The sequence below is a fragment of the Mytilus edulis genome, chromosome 9 (assembly GCF_963676685.1).
Source record: "Mytilus edulis chromosome 9, xbMytEdul2.2, whole genome shotgun sequence".
Classification (NCBI taxonomy): domain Eukaryota; kingdom Metazoa; phylum Mollusca; class Bivalvia; order Mytilida; family Mytilidae; genus Mytilus; species Mytilus edulis.
The window spans coordinates 33,273,525-33,294,758 of NC_092352.1; the positions used below are offsets into that span (position 1 = coordinate 33,273,525).

The 21,234-nt window shown below is 32.4% G+C and overlaps 1 protein-coding gene across 1 annotated transcript; it reads left to right on the forward strand.

Annotated features, from left to right (window-relative positions):
- The first annotated feature begins 5,705 nt into the window (after window positions 1-5,705).
- Window positions 5,706-21,078, forward strand: LOC139488184 (COP9 signalosome complex subunit 4-like). Its single transcript, XM_071273637.1, has 11 exons — window positions 5,706-5,855; window positions 8,766-8,845; window positions 10,961-11,112; window positions 11,628-11,731; window positions 12,639-12,792; window positions 14,586-14,736; window positions 15,051-15,135; window positions 15,832-15,917; window positions 17,225-17,340; window positions 18,094-18,178; window positions 20,797-21,078. The coding sequence occupies exons 1-11, from the start codon at window positions 5,773-5,775 to the stop codon at window positions 20,931-20,933; spliced, it is 1,233 nt and encodes a 410-aa protein (XP_071129738.1). The 5' UTR covers window positions 5,706-5,772; the 3' UTR covers window positions 20,934-21,078.
- Window positions 21,079-21,234: the final 156 nt, after the last annotated feature.

Below are 21,234 nucleotides of genomic sequence, written 5' to 3' on the forward strand. Positions count from 1 at the left end.
AAGGCACTTGCCGGAGCACTTTAGCAGATCGCTAGACATTATGAAATACCATGCAAACTATAGTTGTGATTGGTTTTTTTTTTTTAAGAAGAAAATGGTGTTTAAATTTAAGTAAAAATGTTACATGTCTGCACATGGACACACATAACTATTTAAGAATACACTAATATTTGATGTCAATAATTATTTTCTTCTTTTTTAAATTTCCTCACGAAAGGCACGAAAGCAACTCCCGCGCATATATTTATACCATTGTCTGTTTTATTCCTGTTTGTATTTAGTAATTTCATCACTACTAAATGTAAGTGTGGTTTGTGTAAATGAATATTGTCTTTTCGTCAGTCTGGGCCTGGATATTATACTGATATATAATAGTCAATATATTATTGTCAATAAGTCCAAATCAAAAACAAAACGTGACCAAAAAAAAAGTTTTCAACATGCCTATGAGTTTGAATATCCCTTTGGTATTTTTCGCCTATCTTATTGAGATTTTACATTCAAGATTCGACTGTTGTATTTATAAGCTGATTATATACATTTAATCAAATAATTGCGCTCTGAAACTCATTTAACGCATCTGATTGAAATCTTGAAACAGTAGACTGAATCAGACAACATGACTATGCAGTGTCGATTTTGGACTTGTATAAGCATTTTTAGTAATCTCCAACCAGAATTCATACAAAACTCTCTCAAAGACAAAAAGAGCATATTGCAAGAATCTTTTTGTTTCCATTTTCAGATACATATTGTATATTGATATTGTTTTTCACACAAACACCGCATTATTTTAAATGAGTGGTTACATCTCATATTTCCCAGTGAACGTTCGATTAGGGATACTACCAAAAGTAAAAGGTCTGATTCATTTCTTGATAAGTTCCTCGATATCGACCCAGAAAGACTCCTTTAAACTAGAATATATATGTCATGACAAACGTGATGACTTAAATTTTTCAATGGACTACTTCCCTTTTCCAAGCAGTAATATAATCTCTGCTCACAGGCGTTTACATATATCTCAGTAAAAATCTTACGATCATGCTTGTTCGTAGATAAGAAGATGCAGTATGATTGCTAATAAGACAACTCTCCATCATTATTTTTAAAAGTAAACACTTATAGTCAAAGTACGGCCTTAAATAGAGAGCATTGGCTCACACCAAACAGCCAGCTTTTTCGTTACCCATAATCTGTATGTATTAAACACACATTTTCAACCAAATAAGTAATGCCTAACTTGATGGATTAATGTCACAGGCACTTGCATCTGATTTCTAAATCGCTATACCTTATATAAAAGTATATAAAAAATCAGAGACAAGTGCCTAAGAATCAATTACCACTGGGTTTTTTTCTTGAGCCATAAGCAATCATATTCTTTTTGTTATTTTGATTCTGGGAAGGGACGGCTCGAATGCCTAACGTGATTCAGTTGTAGCGAACATGTCAAGAGTTCTGTCACCATGTGGGAGCGTCTTTTTACTTTTTCAAAAGCTGACTGATATTTATAAAACTGACTTAACTGATTAACGTCTAGTCTTAAGTAAATTGGCGTATTGAATAAGCAACATCCCTGAAACATTATATATACTTACGATCTGGTTACATAACTTCGTCCAGAAAATGTTGAACTTCCTTTACATTATTTGGAGTTTTCCGATTTTGTACTGAGTCATCTGTATTCAGATGTGGGTTAATATCATCCTCACTTACAATGCGACTTTCTTTTCAATTACTTTACATTTGATAGATTTATTTTTAACCTAGAAATTTGCAGACGTCCCAGAACTTTGTTTAATTGTTCAAAATAATGATCACCAAGGTTCGGACTACATAATATGATATTTACATAAACTTTCAGGTAGGTTAGAAGTATCTTACATGTAAACCCCTGCATTTTAATTCCATATACAACGCTGAAAGTGGACTGTGAGTATTTCATAACCCAAATAAGATATATCAAACACGTCATATTTTGTCATTTACAATTGTCAGTACCTGAAAATCACAAATTGAGAACACTGATGCATTTTCAACCAATAAAGACAGGAAGTTATTGAATTTGATATTGGATATACATTTTCCCATGTCTCATTGATTGCCCTTTAATCTATGGACCTCCTAAGAGTCACATCTTTTCCTGGACTAAAACCATTCCTGATGCATAAACAGACTAATACGATACAGGGCCGTAACCATCCTCTTTTGATAGTGAGGCAAAATATATTTGCTGAGCGTAGTAAGGCGAAAATTTTTTGGCGAAGCTCTGAGAAAAATAACGCAAAATCGTGCATTCTGAGCGTTTCCTAGACTTTCCTTGCATTGAAACGGCTTAATTAGTTTTTGGCTATTTTTTTCGACAATATTCTGGTCCCAAAGCAAAAACATAGATTCATTGTATTTTTTGTAATTTAAGACTTTAAGGTTCTAGATACAACATTAGTCTGGTTTAAAAGACCGATATGTAGGATAAAGCAAAAATTGTAATTCTCATAATTATTGAATACCGGATCTGTCTGTCTGTTCTTTTCTTGTATTGTGCTTAGACTTTGGTGATTTTATTTATGACTAGATTTAAATATAGTGACAGTGCAGTATTATACTTTAAGTACTAGTTCTGCTTAAGTTCACACTAGAAACAATTCTTCACCTTGTTTTACGGTATTAATGATTCTCTCAAAGTATTGTTGAAGACCCTCCAGCAACTATATAGATGAAGAACAGGAACAAAAACTTTGACTATTAATCATTTGTATTTTTTCTATGCATTGACTTTGTGTGCGATTAGGTCCTCTGAAAGTGTACTCCATATTCCTTTATTTTCTCAACACGACTTAATGCAAGTTTAACCCTTTAATGTAAAAGATCACATATGGCAATACCTTGTTGTTATTTTTTCAAATTATTTGATACCGGGTAATAGGTGACCTTACTTTAATTCAAACCATGTCAGCTATCTAGTTTTATTTACAAAAAAACTATTTTGTATTCTTTGATATCAATTATTTGTCCATGTAGAAAGGACCATTTTTTTGTGTCCAGTAGCATCGTATATATATTCTAAAAATATTTTCTCGCACAATGTCTGGAATTCGAGGGACATGCAACATTGCAAAACCACGTTTACAAATGAAAATCAACACTCAGACTATAGTCATAAAGTAAGACAATAAATGAACAAAAGACAAACCCGGGACACAGGAAAATAGAAACATGCATGGATAACAAAAAAAAAAACATGCAGGGGCGACATCAAAGAGTGAAGAGAACTTGCGTCTTGAAAGACACTTTCCGTGAAAAACAATTTGATATGAAGACAATCTTTTGTTTCTTTTTTGGTTTTTTTTTGGGGGGGGGAGGGGTTCTAACATGAGGCATATGCCTTATTTGCCTCAATGTAGTTACGGCCCTGCGATACAATAACCCAGGGGCGGATCCAGCCATTTTAAAAGGGGGTTCCCAACCCAGGACAAAGGGGTGTTCCAACTATATGTCCCCATTCAAATGCATTGATCGTAAAAAAAGGGGGATTCCAACCCCCGGAACCCTTCCCCTGGATCCGCCACTGTAACTAATGCTGAAGCTGTTCTTGTCGTATATCTATTTTATATTTCCTAAGCATGTTCTGTTGAGAAGATTGTCAAAATTACAATTATCTTGAATTTATATGGTTTAATCGGATCTCCCAACTAGTATCTGAAACCTGTAACCAAATTGCACATCACAACATCAATTACCTTCGTCAGATGTAGTAATTGGCTTATATGTTATTCTCCCGAATGAAACACAGATGCTAGAAGGGTCTAGTTGACTTATGTATTGTCCTGAAAACTTCAAACGTGGTGACATCATTAACAGTTTTAGGTTTTTCGTTGGGTATTTTTTTGTGAACGTATTACACCATAATAACTTATCTAAATAAACTCATCATAGATACCAATCCAATTAAAGTACACAAATGTATATATCTCTATAAAGAAATCAGAGATCTATATTTTAATCAAATTGCATAGATACCAGGATTAAAAACTGTATATACGCCAGACGCGCATTCGTCTACAAAAGACTCATCAGTGACGCTCGAATCAAAAGTTTAAAAAAGCAAAATAAAATACAAAGTTGAATAGCATTGAGGACAAAAAATTCCTAAAAAAAAATACCGAATACGGCTAAGGTGATCTATTCTTGTATTCCTGAGGTAGAAAAGCATAAGTATTTAAAAAAAATCGGAGATTAGTAAACAGTAAATTTATAATTATGACCATATAAATGATAATTCATGTCAGAAGTGTTGACTACTGGGCTGGTGATACCCTCAGGGAATAAAAAATCCACCAGGAGTGATATCGACCCAGTGGTTGTAAATAAACTTCTTATAGATACCAGGATTAGAAATTCGTATTTGCGGCGACACTAATATAATTTGCTACGTCAGACTACTATACAGAAGACTCATCAGTGGTTCTCCAATCGAAACGTCAAACTATATAAAATAAGCATTAAAAACCGAAAAATCGACATATGCGTGTTTCTCATAAAACAAACATCTTCAAAACCTCCTTAAAAATGCTGTTGATAAAACGTCATTACAATAAATGGATAATAAAGTAATTTTAAAGGATAAGTGTGAGTAAAAACCACAAAATCTCTTTAATTATAGTATAAAAAAATTTATGGTCGAATCTACTTGATTGCAAAGCCGAAGTGGTACACGACCAAAACGACCAATGCCAAACTGGTTCCATAACCGAAAATACCAAGGCGAAGAGGCACCATGGCCGAAACATCGTGCTTTCAACCGTTTCGTCTCTACACCTGTCGGCCTTGATAGTTTCGGTCCTTGGATCTAAATGTCCGTGTCTATCAATGTTTACGAATAAGAAAATAAGAGGCAAGTTTTTTTTCCTTTTTTATCTATTATATGAATATAGAAAATGTAATAGGCGACAGAGTCAGCTAAATATTAAAATTTTCTTATTTTTTTTGTCAGTAAATTGAAGTCTCGATTAAAGTAGATCAAACTATGTACATCTATTATGACAAATGATCGATATAATATTCATCTATGCACCACCTAAACGTCACATCTTTTCCTGGACTAAAACTATTATTGATGCACAAACCTACATGAACGTTTAAAAGACTGGCGTTAAAATTACCCAATACTGAAGCTGCGCATAATAAAGTCATTTATAAGAAAAGAAAATTAATATATTTTTTTTATTCAAAATATTATGAATAATAATTGTACTGCATCAAATAATAATTACTATCTTAGTAGATAATCGATTTCACCAAAGATATATATCAAATAGAAAAAAGGGGGGTGGGGGTAATTCCCAAAGAGCCTATGAAATGAGGGTTTATTATAAGACCATACAACAAAAACGGTTTCCTTATAAAACAACTTGTGTTTCTATGAAATATTTTTTGAAACTTGACAAAAAAAAAGGGGTAAAAAGTCAAGTTCCTATATGTCTTGCTAAGGATTTGTTTAGAAAGTCTTACTACATGATACAAATCCTTGGTCTTGTGAAATTTTCATTATATAGTTTTAGACAAGAAAAATCTTTAATTGTCATCTCCTGTATCTTTTTATATTCAAAATTAGATAAATTTGAACATTTTTGGAAAAATGCCAACACGGTAAGGGGGTAAACAAACTTTTCCGGACTTTTAGAGCATGTCTTTTCCGAAATTTTATTATTAGATCTTCAACAGCAAATCGTGCTACCCACTTTAGTTTCGAATAAGTTTTGCGTCAAAATGGCCTCAAATTTTAGGCAACAACTTTCTCAGTTAGCCACATTATCGCACGGCGGAGGTTCCCACAAAGATGTCACAGAAAAGTATGAATATATTTGTTTGTAAAAGAATTATACGTTTAAACTAAAACATAGTGCATGTTCCTTTTTATTTGTCACATACATTTTGTATTTCAATAAATTAAACAAATTTTTCAAAACATTTTTTTGAGGGTATTTCTTGTCGGATTTTTACCAGGCGCGGATCCAGAAGGGGGGGGGGGTTGGTTCCGGGGGTTGGAACCCCCCTTTTTTTTTGGACGATCAATGCATTTGAATGGGGACATATAATTGGAACCCCCCCTTTGTCCTGCGTTAGGTACACCCCCCCCCCTTCCCCTTTTAAAATGGCTGGATCCGCCCCTGATTACAAACCAGAGGTTCAAAGATGCACACATGTTTGAAGATTTTCTTTTACCTGATCAAAGTTATGTTGTCAGTTATTTTTTGTCTTTCTTGATCAGTTGATCATGTTGAACAGGGGAGGTTTACAAGTCAAATCGACACCTGTTTAAATCGGCATCTAGTCAAATTGGGACCTATTAAAAGTCAATTCGGCATCCAATATATTAATTCTAAAATGTATAAAGACATGATATATTTTCAGTCAGGGGACTTACTTAAATTAGTGATTTTCTAAATCACTGATTTAAGTAACATTATTTCCATAAAGGGTGGAAGTTAGAGTTGTCTTTCTTTAATAATCACCTATTTAAGTAGTACAAATTAATCACTAGAAGAAGTGATTTAATTTTATTGTAGCTTTAAATATAGAATACTAATGATCCAGGGACTAATTATGTTTCTAAACTTAACAGAACCAACATCTGTGTTGTCTAGGATGACCAGGTCATTTCAGGTGATGACCTTGTACTGAATCTGGGATAATGACATAAAAATCACTTGTTTAAGTATCAACCTCAATTTCCTTCCCAAAAATCACTTCTTTAAGTATCATTCTTTTAATAATCCCTACTAATTTCAACACCCCCGAACAGTGAGATTTTTATCGCGAACAGTAGAATTTTATTACATAATCTGAAAGATGAAACCTTGAACTTCACAGGAAAAATACTCCCACTGCTGGGAAAAATCTTTGAAGAAAGTATCAGTTCATTATGTAAAGCCATTATTATATTATTTTTTCAACTAAAATAGAATTTTCAGCTAAATGATAGCATCAAAGGCAGAAACCTTTCTACTTAAAAGAAGCAAAAAGTTTATTTTTTTCAAATTTTACTAATTAAAAGATATTATTTAAACCTATGTGTTTAAAATTTGGAAAAAAATACAAAATTCCAATTTATGACAAAACCACGATTTTGTTACTCAAATAAGTGATTTAAAAATCACCTATTTCAGTAAGTCCCCTGACTGATTTTGGGGGTTGGATTTTATCATGCATTATATCGTAAAAAAGCATCAAGTAGTTAGAATACAAAAGTTAATTATTTAAAGTTTTCCTAAAATTCTATAACTGATGTTTTGATCAACATGATCAACTACAAGTACATAGTTAATAAGTTTGTTGTTTTAACTCAACAGTTTACAGGTACAGTGGCGGATTCAGAACTTCTGTAAGGGGGGCCGCTGACTGATCTAAAAGGGGGGGGGGGGGTTCCAGTCACGCTTCAGTGTTTCCCTATATAATCAACCAAATTTTTCCTACGAAAGGGGGGTCTGGGCCCCCCTGGATCCGCCTATGAGGTAGTTATTGATGTTTTATTCTTCAAAAACTTCATGAGAAACAAGAAGTCCTTACCCAAGCTGTTGTTTATTAATGAGACAAATAGAAGCTAACTTTGACTTCAAAATCAATCTCAAGATATTTATTTGGTTTATCTGTTCTCGTTAAGGAGATTAATGGTTTCCTCTGAGTACCTCAGCTTCCTTCACCATAATAAAAATTCCCAAGGTTATAACACTCTCTCAAGGTGATGTTGATTATCCATGACCGACAGTTTCCATTTATCCTAATAAGAATTGAACAGGCAGCACTTGAGGGTTGTATCATATAACAGAGTAATTTAGGAAAATACAAGCTCATACATGCAAAAAAAAATAATAGTAATTAACTGTTGCATTGTATATCAGAAAATAAGAATTAGAATGGTTTGAAACAAAATATAACCAAATTATCAAATTAAATTTATGACGATTCTGTCTCTTTTGGTATTGTGTTTATTTTACTTTTGGTTCAATCATTAATAAAAGTGAAAATCAAATAAAGAAATGATTATTCTTTTTTGGCAACCGATTTAGTTCAATTTTCTCTAAATAATCAAGGAATATTGAATAATTGGACCTCGATAAATCTGTATTCATGGGAACTTCAATTTAACCCTTCAGCCATTAAACGAAAAAGAATGTAAACATTTTGTTGACCAATTCAATCCACAAAAAATTATTCTTATGCAGGTAAAAACGTTAATTAGCTTATTTTATAACCAATGGATATAGCATAAAATCCAACAGACCTATAAAAATCAAATTGCATGAGGTCACAATCTATTGATATTTTATGAAAATGTTTATATTGGGGTTATGTGATTGTCGCCAGTATTCAGAGATCATCGATAGTTAATTAGATGGAGTCTAGACGAAATAATAACTAACTTCTAATATAATTGTCGAACACATGTACATTTTGTACATGCTTTGTTAACTGTTTATTTCAGACTTATTGTAATTTGGATATAAGTTTTAGTATGTTTTAAATCAAATATTAGAAATTGAGTCAAATGGGTGAAGATGAATTTGACAGCTAGTGCCCCTTTTATATTAATCAAATTAATTATCAATGCAAAGTCGGTGAGACATATTTGTGTTTTGAAAGTTTTATAAGACACCTCAGCATGCTCAGTGTTCTTCTTCAGTGCTATTTAAAAAAAACATACTTCTATTTGAAGTTTGCTCATGATTGTGTTTGAAATGATAAGCTTTTAATTTTTACAGGTATAAAGGATTTTTGGAAGAAATTTTGAAGTCTGAAGGCAGTAATCTTGTTCAGGGCTTACAGGCATTTGTAGAGGCATGTAAGTGAAGTTAACTTTTTTATGAATTTTCATTTAATATAAAATATGGTAATGCAGTATGATTTCCACATAGGCAAATATCTAACAGAGTACTAATGATGTTGATTAAGCAATTTAATGTTTACTCTAAGATGTGATTTATAGGTATCTGAAAACCTTTCAAAAAAACTTGTTTCCCAACTTTTAACCATGACAGAAATCAAGCATATATTTCATACAATCAAAGATTGGTAGATGTACCTGTGGATTCTGAACTTCATACAAACAGTAAAACTTAAAATTAATATTTTAACTTGCAAATGTTGTCTTGTGTGATAACTCAACATAAGTGAGGATTCTTAATTAAACATGCACATTGATTCTAAAACCATAGATTTATAACACAAGGTAAATGGTTTGCATATGATATAATAATTATAATTATTGAATAAATGTTCACTTACTTTTCACATGGAATTTGCCTGAACAAAAAAAAATAAAAATAGAAATACACTTAAATATGTCATTGTATGTATGTCAAATGTTGTTTTTAAACGACCGCAATATTTGCGGTCGTATATTGGTATGACGTTGGCGTCGTCGTTGTCGTCATCTGAAGACAGTCACACATTGGTTTTCGCACTATAACTTTAGTTTAAGTAAATAGAAATCTATGAAATTTAAACACAAGGTTTATGACCACAAAAGGAAAGTTGGAATCGATTTTGGGAGTGTTGGTACCAACAGTTTAGGAATTAGGGGCCAAAAAAAGGCCCAAATAAGCATTTTTCTTGGTTTTCGCACAATAACTTTAGTACAAGTAAATAGAAATCTCTGAAATTTAAACACAAGGTTTATGACCATTAAAGGAAGTTTGGGATTGATTTTTGAAGTTTTGGTCCCAACAGTTTAGGAATTAGGGGCCAAAAGGGTCCAAAATTAAACTTCGTTTGATTTCATCAAAAATTGAATAATTGGGGTTCTTTGATATGCTGAATCTAACTGTGTATGTAGATTCTTAATTTTTGGTCTCGTTTTCAAATTGGTCTACATTAAGGTCCAAAGGGTTCAAAATTAAACTTAGTTTGATTTCAACAAAATTTAATACTTGGTGTTCTTTAATATGCTGAATCTCAACATGTTCTTAGATTTTTGATTATGGGCCCAGTTTTCAAGTTGGTCCAAATCTGGGTCCAAAATTAAACTTTGTTTAATTCAACAAAAATTGAATCCTTGGGGTTCTTTGATATGCTGAATCTAAACATGTACTTAGATTTTTGATTCTGGGCCCAGTTTTCAAGTTGGTCTAAATCAGAGTCCAAAATTAAACTTTCTTTGATTTCAACAAAAAATGAATTCTTGGGGTTCTTTGATATGCTGAATCTAAACATGTATTAAGATTTTTGCTAATGGGGCCAGTTTTCAAGTTGGTCCAAATCGTGGTCCAAAATTAAACTTTGTTTGATATCAACAAAAATTGAATCCTTGGGGTTCTTTGATATGCTGAATCTAAACATGTATTTAGATTTTTGATTATAGGCCCAGTTTTCAAGTTGGTCCAATTAGGGGTAAAAAATCAAACTTTGTTTGATTTCAACAAAAATTGAATATATGAGGTTCTTTGATATATGCTGAATCTAAGCATGTATTTAGATTTTTGATATTTGGGCTAGGTTATCAAATTGGTCCACAATGAGGTTTAAAGGGTCCAAAATTGAACTTTTTTTTTAATTTTATTTCATAAAAAATTGAATTATTGGGGTTCTTTGATATGCTGAATCTAACCATGTATTTATATTTTGGATATTGGACCATAATAGTTAAATGTCCAATTTAAAATTTTTAAGTTTTTAAGTTTAAGTTCTTAGACCACATTAATTCTGTGTCAGAAACCTATGATGTGTCAACTATTTAATCACAATCCAAATTCAGAGCTGTATCAAGCTTGAATAGTGTGTCCATACTTGCCCATACTGTTCAGGGTTCGAACTCAGCGGTCGTATAAAGCTGCACCCTGCGGAGCATCTGGTTTTTGTAGTTTTAAACACAAATCAAAGTTTATGAAATATTAATCTTTATGATCTGAAATGAAAAGGCATAATATTATTTCAAACAGTTTATGAATTTCTTTTTCAGTGGTAAATGAAAATGTTAGTCTAGTCATTTCAAGGCAGTTATTGTCAGATTTCTGTTCACACCTTACAAAGCTAGCAGATGCTTTAGCAAAGGAAGTAGCTCATTTCACTCTGGAAAAAGTTCACACTCGTGTTATCTCATTCGAAGAACAGGTTTGTTGTGTGTGATATGTACTGTAATATGTTGGGTTTTTTTTAAAGATTTTTTAACATTACACATGCATTTGAATCTTAACTTTAATTCCTACTTATTTTCAACACAAAACATATTGTTGGTATAAATTTACATATGAGTGAACATAAATACATTAATTATATAAACATTGTTGTATAGTGTACATCTATTGGAAAGTCATTTAACAGAGTCATTTAGTTATTTTGAACTGAAATTAAGTTTGAATTTCACACATTCTAAAAGAGAGAGAAAACATTTTTGGAACTTGGTCCCATTATGAAACCTAGAATGTTTTGATATATGTTATTGATTAAAGACAACCAATTGCAGAGATTTAAAAGCACCCTATATATAGCTACAAGTGTTCAATTGAAAGATAACCTTTTTTCTCAACATAGAAGAATACAATTTCTTCAGTCCTAACCATCACCAACCTGTATTTTTACATAATAGGTCTATATTTTTACATAATAGGTCTAACTTTACATTATAGGTTGGTGCAATACGACAACACCTAGCAAATATATATGAAAGAGAACAGTCATGGAGAGAAGCTGCAAATGTATTGGTAGGGATTCCACTAGAAACAGGTCAAAGGTTAGAAAAGTATAAATAGATGGATAATTATTATAAATACCTTCATTTGATAATAATCACTATTGAACATTACTGTACAATTTTCTTCTTCAGTTATGTAGAGATAATTATATAAAAAAAATAGTTTTACCAATAAGTTAAATGTCCTTCCTGCAATAATTTGTATTTGCTTATCCAGCACCAATGTCAATTAATTGTTTAAATCTTGATATTCTAGAGCATAGATGGGAAAAGATAAGTTTAAAGTTTATGGTGTGAAGTTTCTGATGATGATAATTATGATGATGATGGAAGTGTTTAACAACCTTGACTGGCTATACAGCCCATGCATGTTCACGTGAAGTTTTTAACGACCTTGACTGGCTATACAGCCCATGCATGTTCACGTGAAGTTTTTAACGACCTTGACTGGCTATACAGCCCATGCATGTTCACGTGAAGTTTTTAACGACCTTGACTGGCTATACAGCCCATGCACGTTCGGTGAAGTTTTTAACGACCTTGACTGGCTATACAGCCCATGCACATTCGGTGAAGTTTTTAACAACCTTGACTGGCTATACAGCCCATGCACGTTCGGTGAAGTTTTTAACGACCTTGACTGGCTATACAGCCCATGCACATTCGGTGAAGTTTTTAACAACCTTGACTGGCTATACAGCCCATGCACATTTGGTGAAATTTCTGTCTAACATATTCCAGCTATCATTGACATGTTTATAATTCAAAGACTTACTTAAATTTATTTCAAATTTGATGTTTAATTCATTCCATGGTTCATTGGCCATCATTAAGATGGCTAATAAATATGCCTTTGCATACATGGCATAAGGCTTCTATTAATAGATACCGTGGACTTCCAAGTGTTTTATGTACTATAATTACATCCTTTTCCATTTGTTTGTAGACAATACCCAGCTGACTACAAATTGAAGACATACTTAAAGATTGCCAGATTATATCTAGAAGATGAGGATCCTGTACAAGCAGAAGCTTATATCAACAGGGCATCTCTTCTTCAAGCTGATTCCAAAAATGAAGAATTACAAATACGTTATAAGGTTAATATTTTTGATATCAAACTTAGTGATGCCTGTGCTAAAATTGTTTCACATAAGAACATATATGTACATGTATTTAGATTTCCATTGAACTTGTACTTTTTAGCTCACCTGGCCTAAAAGGCCATGTGAGCTTTTCTCATCACTTGGCGTCCGTCGTCGTCGTCGACGTCGTCGTCGTCGTTAACAATTTTTCAAACATCTTCTCCTCTGAAACTACTGAATGGATTTGAATGAAACTTAAAATGATTGTTCCTTAGATTATCCTGCACAAAGTGTGTGCTTCGATTTTTGATCCGTCAAAAAACATGACCGCCGTTACTTAAAATAGAACATGGGGGTCAAATGCAGTTTTTGGCTTATATCTCAAAAACGAAAGCATTTAGAGCAAATCTGACATGGGGTTAAAATGTTTATTAGGTCAAGATCTATCAGCCCAGAAATTTTCAGATGAATCAAACAAACCATTGTTGGGTTGCTGCCACTTAATTGGTAATTTCAAGGAAATTTTGCAGTTTTTGGTCATTATCTTGAATATTATTATAGATGAAGATAAACTGTAAACAGCAAAAATGATCAGCAAAGTAAGATCTACAAATAGGTTAATATGACCAAAATTGTCAATTGACCCCTTAAGGGGTAAATGTCCTTTAATGACAATTTTTCACAATTTGTTCATCATATTTGCTAACTTTAAAAAATCTTCTCCTCTGAAACTACTGAATGGATTTGAATGAAACTTAAAATGATTGTTCCTTAGATTATCCTGCACAAAGTGTGTGCTTCGATTTTTGATCCGTCAAAAAACATGGCCGCCGTTACTTAAAATAGAACATGGGGGTCAAATGCAGTTTTTGGCTTATATCTCAAAATCGAAAGCATTTAGAGCAAATCTGACATGGGGTAAAAATGTTCATTAGGTCAAGATCTATCAGCCCAGAAATTTTCAGATGAATCAAACAACCCATTGTTGGGTTGCTGTCACTTAATTGGTAATTTTAAGGAAATTTTGCAGTTTTTGGTCATTATCTTGAATATTATTATAGATAAAGATAAACTGTAAACAGCAAAAATGATCAGCACAGTAAGATCTACAAATAAGTTAATCTGACCAAAATTGTCAATTGACCCCTTAAGGGGTTATTGTCCTTTAATGACAATTTTTCACAATTTGTTCATCATATTTGCTAACTTTAAAAAATCTTCTCCTCTAAAACTACTCAACCAAATTCAACCAAACTTCATTTGAATGATCAGTAGGGTGTATAAAATAAAGTTTGTGTTTTATTTTCTATTTCGTCAAAAAACATGGCCGAAGGCATTGTTTACCAGGTGAGCGATTCAGGCTCTTGAGAGCCTCTTGTTTGTAAAATTTACCACACTGTAAAGCAGAATATAATAGGATTCATTATCACAGGATAAAATTAGTATAAGCCTCATTAAAAAGTAAAGACATGAATCAGTTGATACATAACCGGGACAAGAAGTTGACAATACCGGCAAGAATTTTGAACTCATTATATGGATTTTTTTGTATTTTTTCTCCTCTGTCTATTGTTGTAGATCATTATCAATTTTTTCCTTTTCTTTGACTTCACACCACTTTATAGTTGTGAGTGTTAATCAGAAGGATACATTTATACACAATTTGGAAAGTAAATAAATAAGTTGACAAATTAGGCAACATCAGTTGAAAATGCTGCAAAACATGCTTTCTTGGCTTCTTTTAGGAAAATTGAACAATTATGGGTGTATTTAAATGTTTGATAATGTTGCAATATATTTATTAACAGGCTTGCTATGCTAGAGTATTAGACTACAGGAGGAAGTTTATAGAAGCTGCTGCAAGATATAATGAATTATCATATAAAACAATGATAGCAGAAGAGGAAAGAATGACTGCATTAAAAAACGCTTTAATATGTACTATATTAGCATCTGCAGGTATGTTTCCGAGTGCAAATGTGTCAATAAATTTAAGAAATGTAATATAAAAGCTTTTATGTTAAGGATAAGGAGATTCTACTACACACAGCACATTGCCTGTTTCCAATCCGTGAGAAAAACTATGGCAATGTAAGTGAGCCATTGCATGCTCTTTGAAACCTCTTATTATAAATGAATTTCTCTATATGTTTATGCCTTTTCCATATATATAATATACCTTATTGATTAAAAAAAAAGGATACATTTACCATGAAACAAAATTGCTTTAATTTGAGGAAAATTAAGTGTGAAAATAAGTTTTTAAATTTCAGGGCAGCAGAGATCTAGAATGTTAGCAACATTGTTTAAAGACGAAAGATGCCAACAGCTACCAGCATATAATATTTTAGAAAAAATGTAAGTAATAAATAAGAAATATGCCACAAGTATTGAATGCTCTGGGAACTGCAGCATTTATTTTATAAGAAAAACAGTTGCAAAAATGAGCAATACAGTACAAAAATATAGGATAGATAGCCAAAATGTACCTACAGAAATATGCTGAGATTCACTGCATAACATAGTGTGAACTAAGTGCATACATTATACTTGTTGAGAGTGCACTGTCATAAAAGTGAGAAGTTTAGCTAGCTATAAAACCAGGTTTAATCTACCATTTTCTACATTGAAAGAGGCAAGCGCAGTAGGATCGACATTGATGAAGGGTTTGACATCTACGACCCTGACCTACTGACCACACCACCGCATACATCGCCCTTCAACATCGAATCTAATGAGGAAATGGAAGCAGCCATCCTGTCAAAATGGCCTGATACTCAGTACCAGCCACAACACCGCAGTTGAAAGCGAAAAGACAGATAGATCATAATCTGTAACTCAAGTACATTAGTCTGCAATATCCAGAAGGATAGCTGGACGGTAAAACCTATCATCTTCATCATCATTTTCTACATAAAACAAAGCCTGTACCAAGTCAGGAATATGCATTTTACTTTTTAGTGCCAACACTTTACTTGTTGAGTGTATACTTACTGCATTCAAAAAACTTGTTTAGTGTTAAATGTTTTTACAATAAAGTTTCATATTTTGCAGGTATTTAGACAGAATAATTAGACGGACAGATTTACAAGAATTTTCAGCTCTACTAGAACCTCATCAGAAAGCTTCAACCTCTGATGGTTTGTACTGAGAACATGTTTAGTTGATACTGTTACTAGAATTGTAAATTCCTTTCTAATTGTTGTCAAATTGGGTGACAGCATATATTCAAGTTTATACCACAATTACATAGGATTATCAAAAGTAAATTTATGCAAAACAATTCTTCGCTGGGAATGATTTTTTTATGCCCCACCTACGATAGTAGAGGGGCATTATGTTTTCTGGTCTGTGGGTCCGTTCGTCTGTCTGTCCGTTCACTCGTCCGTCTGTTTGGCCGTCTGTCCCGCTTCAGGTTAAAGTTTTTGGTCAAGGTAGTTTTTGATGAAGTTGAAATCCAATCAACTTGAAACTTAGTACACATGTTCCTTATGATATGATCTTTCTAATTATAAAGCCAAATTAAACTTTTGACCCCAATTTCACGGTCCACTGAACATAGAAAATGAAAGTGCATGTTTCAGGTTAAAGTTTTTGGTCAAGGTAGTTTTTGATGAATTTGAAGTCCAATCAACTTGAAACTTAGTACACATGTTCCCTATGATATTATCTTTCTAATTTTAATGCCTTATTATATTTTTTATCCAATTTCATGGTCCATTGAACATGAAAAATGATAGTGCGAGTGGGGCATCCGTGTACTTTGGACACATTCTTGTTGTGGGTTTGTTTGAATATCATTGGTCTCAATAACAATATTTTTTAGGCCATTTTAATGGTTCACAACATTTAGTCTGTTTATTCCTATTGAATGATATCTTCAAAAGTGTCTTGAAAATTCATCTATATTTATAAATTTTGGTTGAAGAAACATGCTTCTTTAATTTTTGCGCTATTTTCACATTTCCTGACCGGTGTGAGAAAAATATTTCTCCTCACTAGTGAAAAATCTGTTCTCGGCAATTACAGTTAAATCTGTTCTCGGCAATTACAGTTAAATTTTAGTTATTTAAAGAGCTCGGCAAGCCTTGCGCTTTAAATAATAAAATTTAACTGTCTCGAGTGGAGAAATATCGTAATACACTTGTTGCAGTGTAGGAATCTATATTTCCAAAGTGATGATTCTTTCCATCAGATTATTTTGATTGATGTAATATGATACCATTAAAACAAGGCTTTATATTAAACCATTAAGACCCTCTTTTATGATTGTTCAACATAGTTGAAGTGTGAGTGTGTAACTGCAACTTATCATTTAAAATCAGAAAAACAATTGACAAAATGAATCTCAGCTTGACTTGATGTATCTTTTTTTATAACTTTTAAACTAATAAAAAGGGTTTTCTAGCAATAATAAATATGGCTATACCTAATTATTTTTTTTCAGGTTCAACAATATTAAACAGAGCTGTAACAGAACACAATCTCCTTTCTGCCAGTAAATTATACAATAATATCTCATTTGCTGAACTGGGTTCCTTACTTGAAATACCACCTAGCAAGGTATGTGACAGAACACAGTATTTATTCAGATGATAAACTGTTTGGAATATCAATGAATTACTACAGTTATATCCTATATAATATGCCACATAACAAATTTATCCAGGAAAAATGTGTTTGTACTCAGTGTTAGTCAGTCAATTTGTCATTAACTTGTTGTCCCCCTTTTGCACCTTTATTTTTTTACATTTCCTTTTCAATTAGTATGAAGTCAAAACCATGGGCCAAGTTCGGATGGAACTCGAGTTCTGACTAGAGTTTTATATGAACGGTAAATAATTTTGAAGAGCAAGGTCTCTAGATTACCGGAAGTACAAGGCCCCTACTCTGAATATGTTTACATTCAAATTTGATTGGATTGATGTCATAACATCCTGGACATTGAGTCGATCTCTAGGAACCCTGCCACAACCCAGGGCTCCTTGAGTTCAAATGGCGGGAAAGCTATATCCAATCATAGCAGGTGTTATATATGACCATGTCAATCCAATCTACTCTAGATATCCATCTGAACTTAGCCATGGATGAGTTAGGTCATAAAAAATGTTTAATGGAGGACCATGTATGGGGAAGGGATTGTAAAATGTAACTAAGGGTAGTAATTTTGAATAATGGTTACACCATTGGCTTCCTTCAACACCAAAGGTTAATAAGATTTATAAAAGATAAAGAAAATTCTGATGAAATAAACTTCATTTTTCTTCTTTCATGTTTCTATATATTAATTGCTTATAAATCAAGTAATAATTTTAGGCTGAAAAAATAGCATCACAGATGATAACAGAGGAAAGAATGCATGGATGTATAGATCAGATAGATTCCATTGTACACTTTGAAGGTAAAATTACTATATTATTATACGACCGCAAAATTTGAAAAAATTTTCGTCGTATATTGCTATCACGTTGGCGTCGTCTTCGTCGTTGTCGTCGTCCGAATACTTTTAGTTTTCGCACTCTAACTTTAGTAAAAGTGAATAGAAATCTATGAAATTTTAACACAAGGTTTATGACCACAAAGGGAAGGTTGGGATTGATTTTGGGAGTTTTGGTCCCAACATTTTAGGAATAAGGGGCCAAAAAGGGCCCAAATAAGCATTTTCTTGGTTTTCGCACTATAACTTTAGTTTAAGTTAATAGAAATCTATGAAATTTTGACACAAGGTTTATGACCACAAAAGAAAGGTTGGGATTGATTTTGGGAGTTTTGGTTCCAACAGTTTAGGAATTAGGGGCCAAAAAAGGGCCCAAATAAGCATTATTCTTGGTTTTCGCACAATAACTTTAGTTTAAGTAAATAGAAATCTATGAAATTTAAACACAAGGTTTATGACCATAAAAGGAAGGTTGGTATTGATTTTGGGAGTTTTGGTCCCAACAGTTTAGGAATAAAGGGTCCAAAGGGTCCAAATTAAACTTTGTTTGATTTCATCAAAAATTGAATAATTGGGGTTCTTTGGTATGCCGAATCTAACTGTGTATGCAGATTCTTAATTTTTGGTCCCGTTTTCAAATTGGTCTACATTAAGGTCCAAAGGGTCCAAAATTAAACTTAGTTTGATTTTAACAAAAATTGAATCCTGGGGGTTGTTTGATATGCTGAATTTAGAAATGTACTTAGATTTTTAATTATTGGCCTAGTTTTCAAGTTGGTCCAAATGGGGGTCCAAAATTAAACTTTGTTCATCAAAAATTGAATAAATGGGTTCTTTGATATGCCAAATCTAACTGTGTATGTAGATTCTTAATTTTTGGTCCAGTTTTCAAATTGGTCTACATTAAGGTCCAAAGGGTCCAAAATTAAACTAAGTTTGATTTTAACAAAAATTAAATTCTTGGGCTTATTTGATATGCCTTATCTAAATATGTACTTTGATTTTTGATTATGGGCCCAGTTTTCAAGTTGGTCCAAATCAGGATTCCATATCAAGTATTGTGCAATAGCAAGAAATTTTCAATTGCACAGTATTGCACAGTAGCAAGAAATATCTAATTGCACAATATTGTGCAATAGCAATTAATTTTCAATTGGAGTTATCTTTCTTTGTATAGAATAGAAGTTGATAATATATGTTGGAAATTTGCCAGACATGACTATGATGTCATTTTCTATTTTTATTTGCCAATAACTTTATGTAAATAACTTCATTGGAAATTTGCCAGTATAAAATGTTGCTGATGAAGCTTTTTTTCCTTATCTTATCTAAAATGTTTTTAGCTAATGTATGTTGGACATTTGCCAGACATGACTGTGATGTCATTTTCTATTTTTATTTGCCAATAACTTTATGTAAATAACTTCATTGGAAATTTGCCAATATAAAATGTTGCTGATGAAGTTTTTTTTATTGTTTTATACAATAAACAATGTATATTCACTTTTACTACCAACCAATCTTTACCATTCAGTGATAACAAGCACTTTATTTTACATTTTAATATTTTATGATGTATTTAAAAGAGTAGTTATTGTTGTAAACTCCATTAGAAATTTGAATTGATATCAGTTTTGGAAAAAGGGAAACGGGGATGTGATAAAAAAGGGGGGGGGGGGGGGTTTAAATTTTTCTCATTTCAGATTTCATAAATAAAAAGAAAATTTCTTCAAACATTTTTTTGAGAGGATTAATATTCAACAGCATATATATATAGTGAATTGCTCAAAGGCAAAAAAATATTTTAAGTTCATTAGACCACATTCATTCTGTGTCAGAAACCTATGCTGTGTCAACTATTTAATTTTAGATTTAAAAAGTTTGAAGAAGAAATCTTTAATTGATTTGTAAAATCTTGACATTTGTTTTGTGTAAAAAAAAAACATGTAATGTCAAAAATTTGATCACAATCCAAATTCAGAGCTGTATCACGCTTGAATGTTTTGTCCATACTTGCCCCAACTGTTCAGGGTTCGACCTCTGCGGTCCTATAAAGCTGCGCCCTGCGGAGCACCTGGTTATTTTATATCTTTGAATAATGTATGCAAAAATTTATTTGTTAAAGCATATTTATATTTTTAGATGTGTGAAGAATTCGTTTGTACCAGTATGATAATAAGAAAATGTGATATGATTGCCAATGAGACAACTATCTTAGTACTAAAGTTACATTTAACTGTACATTAAAAGTATACCTGGAATTACCTGAACAGTGAACATGAGCAGTACAAAAAACCATACCAACTCCTTACTTCTCAAAGAAAATAAAAATACTTAAAGTTAAACAACAACGTACACAATATTGTTGAAAGAACCCGACTTGGTACTTGTAAGCTTGAAATGCGTTCTATACATTATTGATCGTAACAAGATACGAAATCAAATAATATTTTCTTGTGTATAACAACACCATCAGCTCATTGCTTGAACTTTAGAGCTTGCTTTTCTGGCACTTTAAGATAATTTTGAGTCTAGACCATCATTTATACCCAGCTTGTTTATAATTTGGCTTATTTTTTCAGAACGTGATCCATTGCCATTTTGGGATAAACAAATACAAAGTCTGTGTTTTCAAGTCAATCAAATCATAGAAAAAATAGACCAAACTAATCCTGAATGGATGATAAAAATGGTAGATTCAGAAATGGCACAAGGATGAGGAATAGATATGTGATATTTGTGGTAAAGTTTGTGTTGTTCATAATGGACAAATACTCTGTATAACAATGCAATCATGAGATGATTGCTCAGATATGTTGAAGAATGTTGACAAGTGCTAATAAAATAGTTAAATTTCCTAAAAACTGAGTTTCCTTGAATTTGTAGCCATTTTCTACTTAAAGTCTTGAACATAAACAAAGACAGCTTCATCAACAAGCTCTTTCTAATGCATGATCAACAACAACAAAAATGGCTGTGAACAAGACCACATATATCAGTTTTATCAAGTGGCAACATTG

What these genes read in the sequence shown, in the direction of transcription:
- LOC139488184 (XM_071273637.1), top strand. Translation starts at nt 5,773, where the DNA reads ATGGCCTCAAATTTTAGGCAACAACTTTCTCAGTTAGCCACATTATCG. An exon ending in CACAAAGATGTCACAGAAAA is followed by an intron (nt 5,856 to 8,765) that starts GTATGAATATAT and finishes TAATTTTTACAG; the next exon opens with GTATAAAGGATTTTTGGAAG. An exon ending in AATTACAAATACGTTATAAG is followed by an intron (nt 12,793 to 14,585) that starts GTTAATATTTTT and finishes ATTTATTAACAG; the next exon opens with GCTTGCTATGCTAGAGTATT.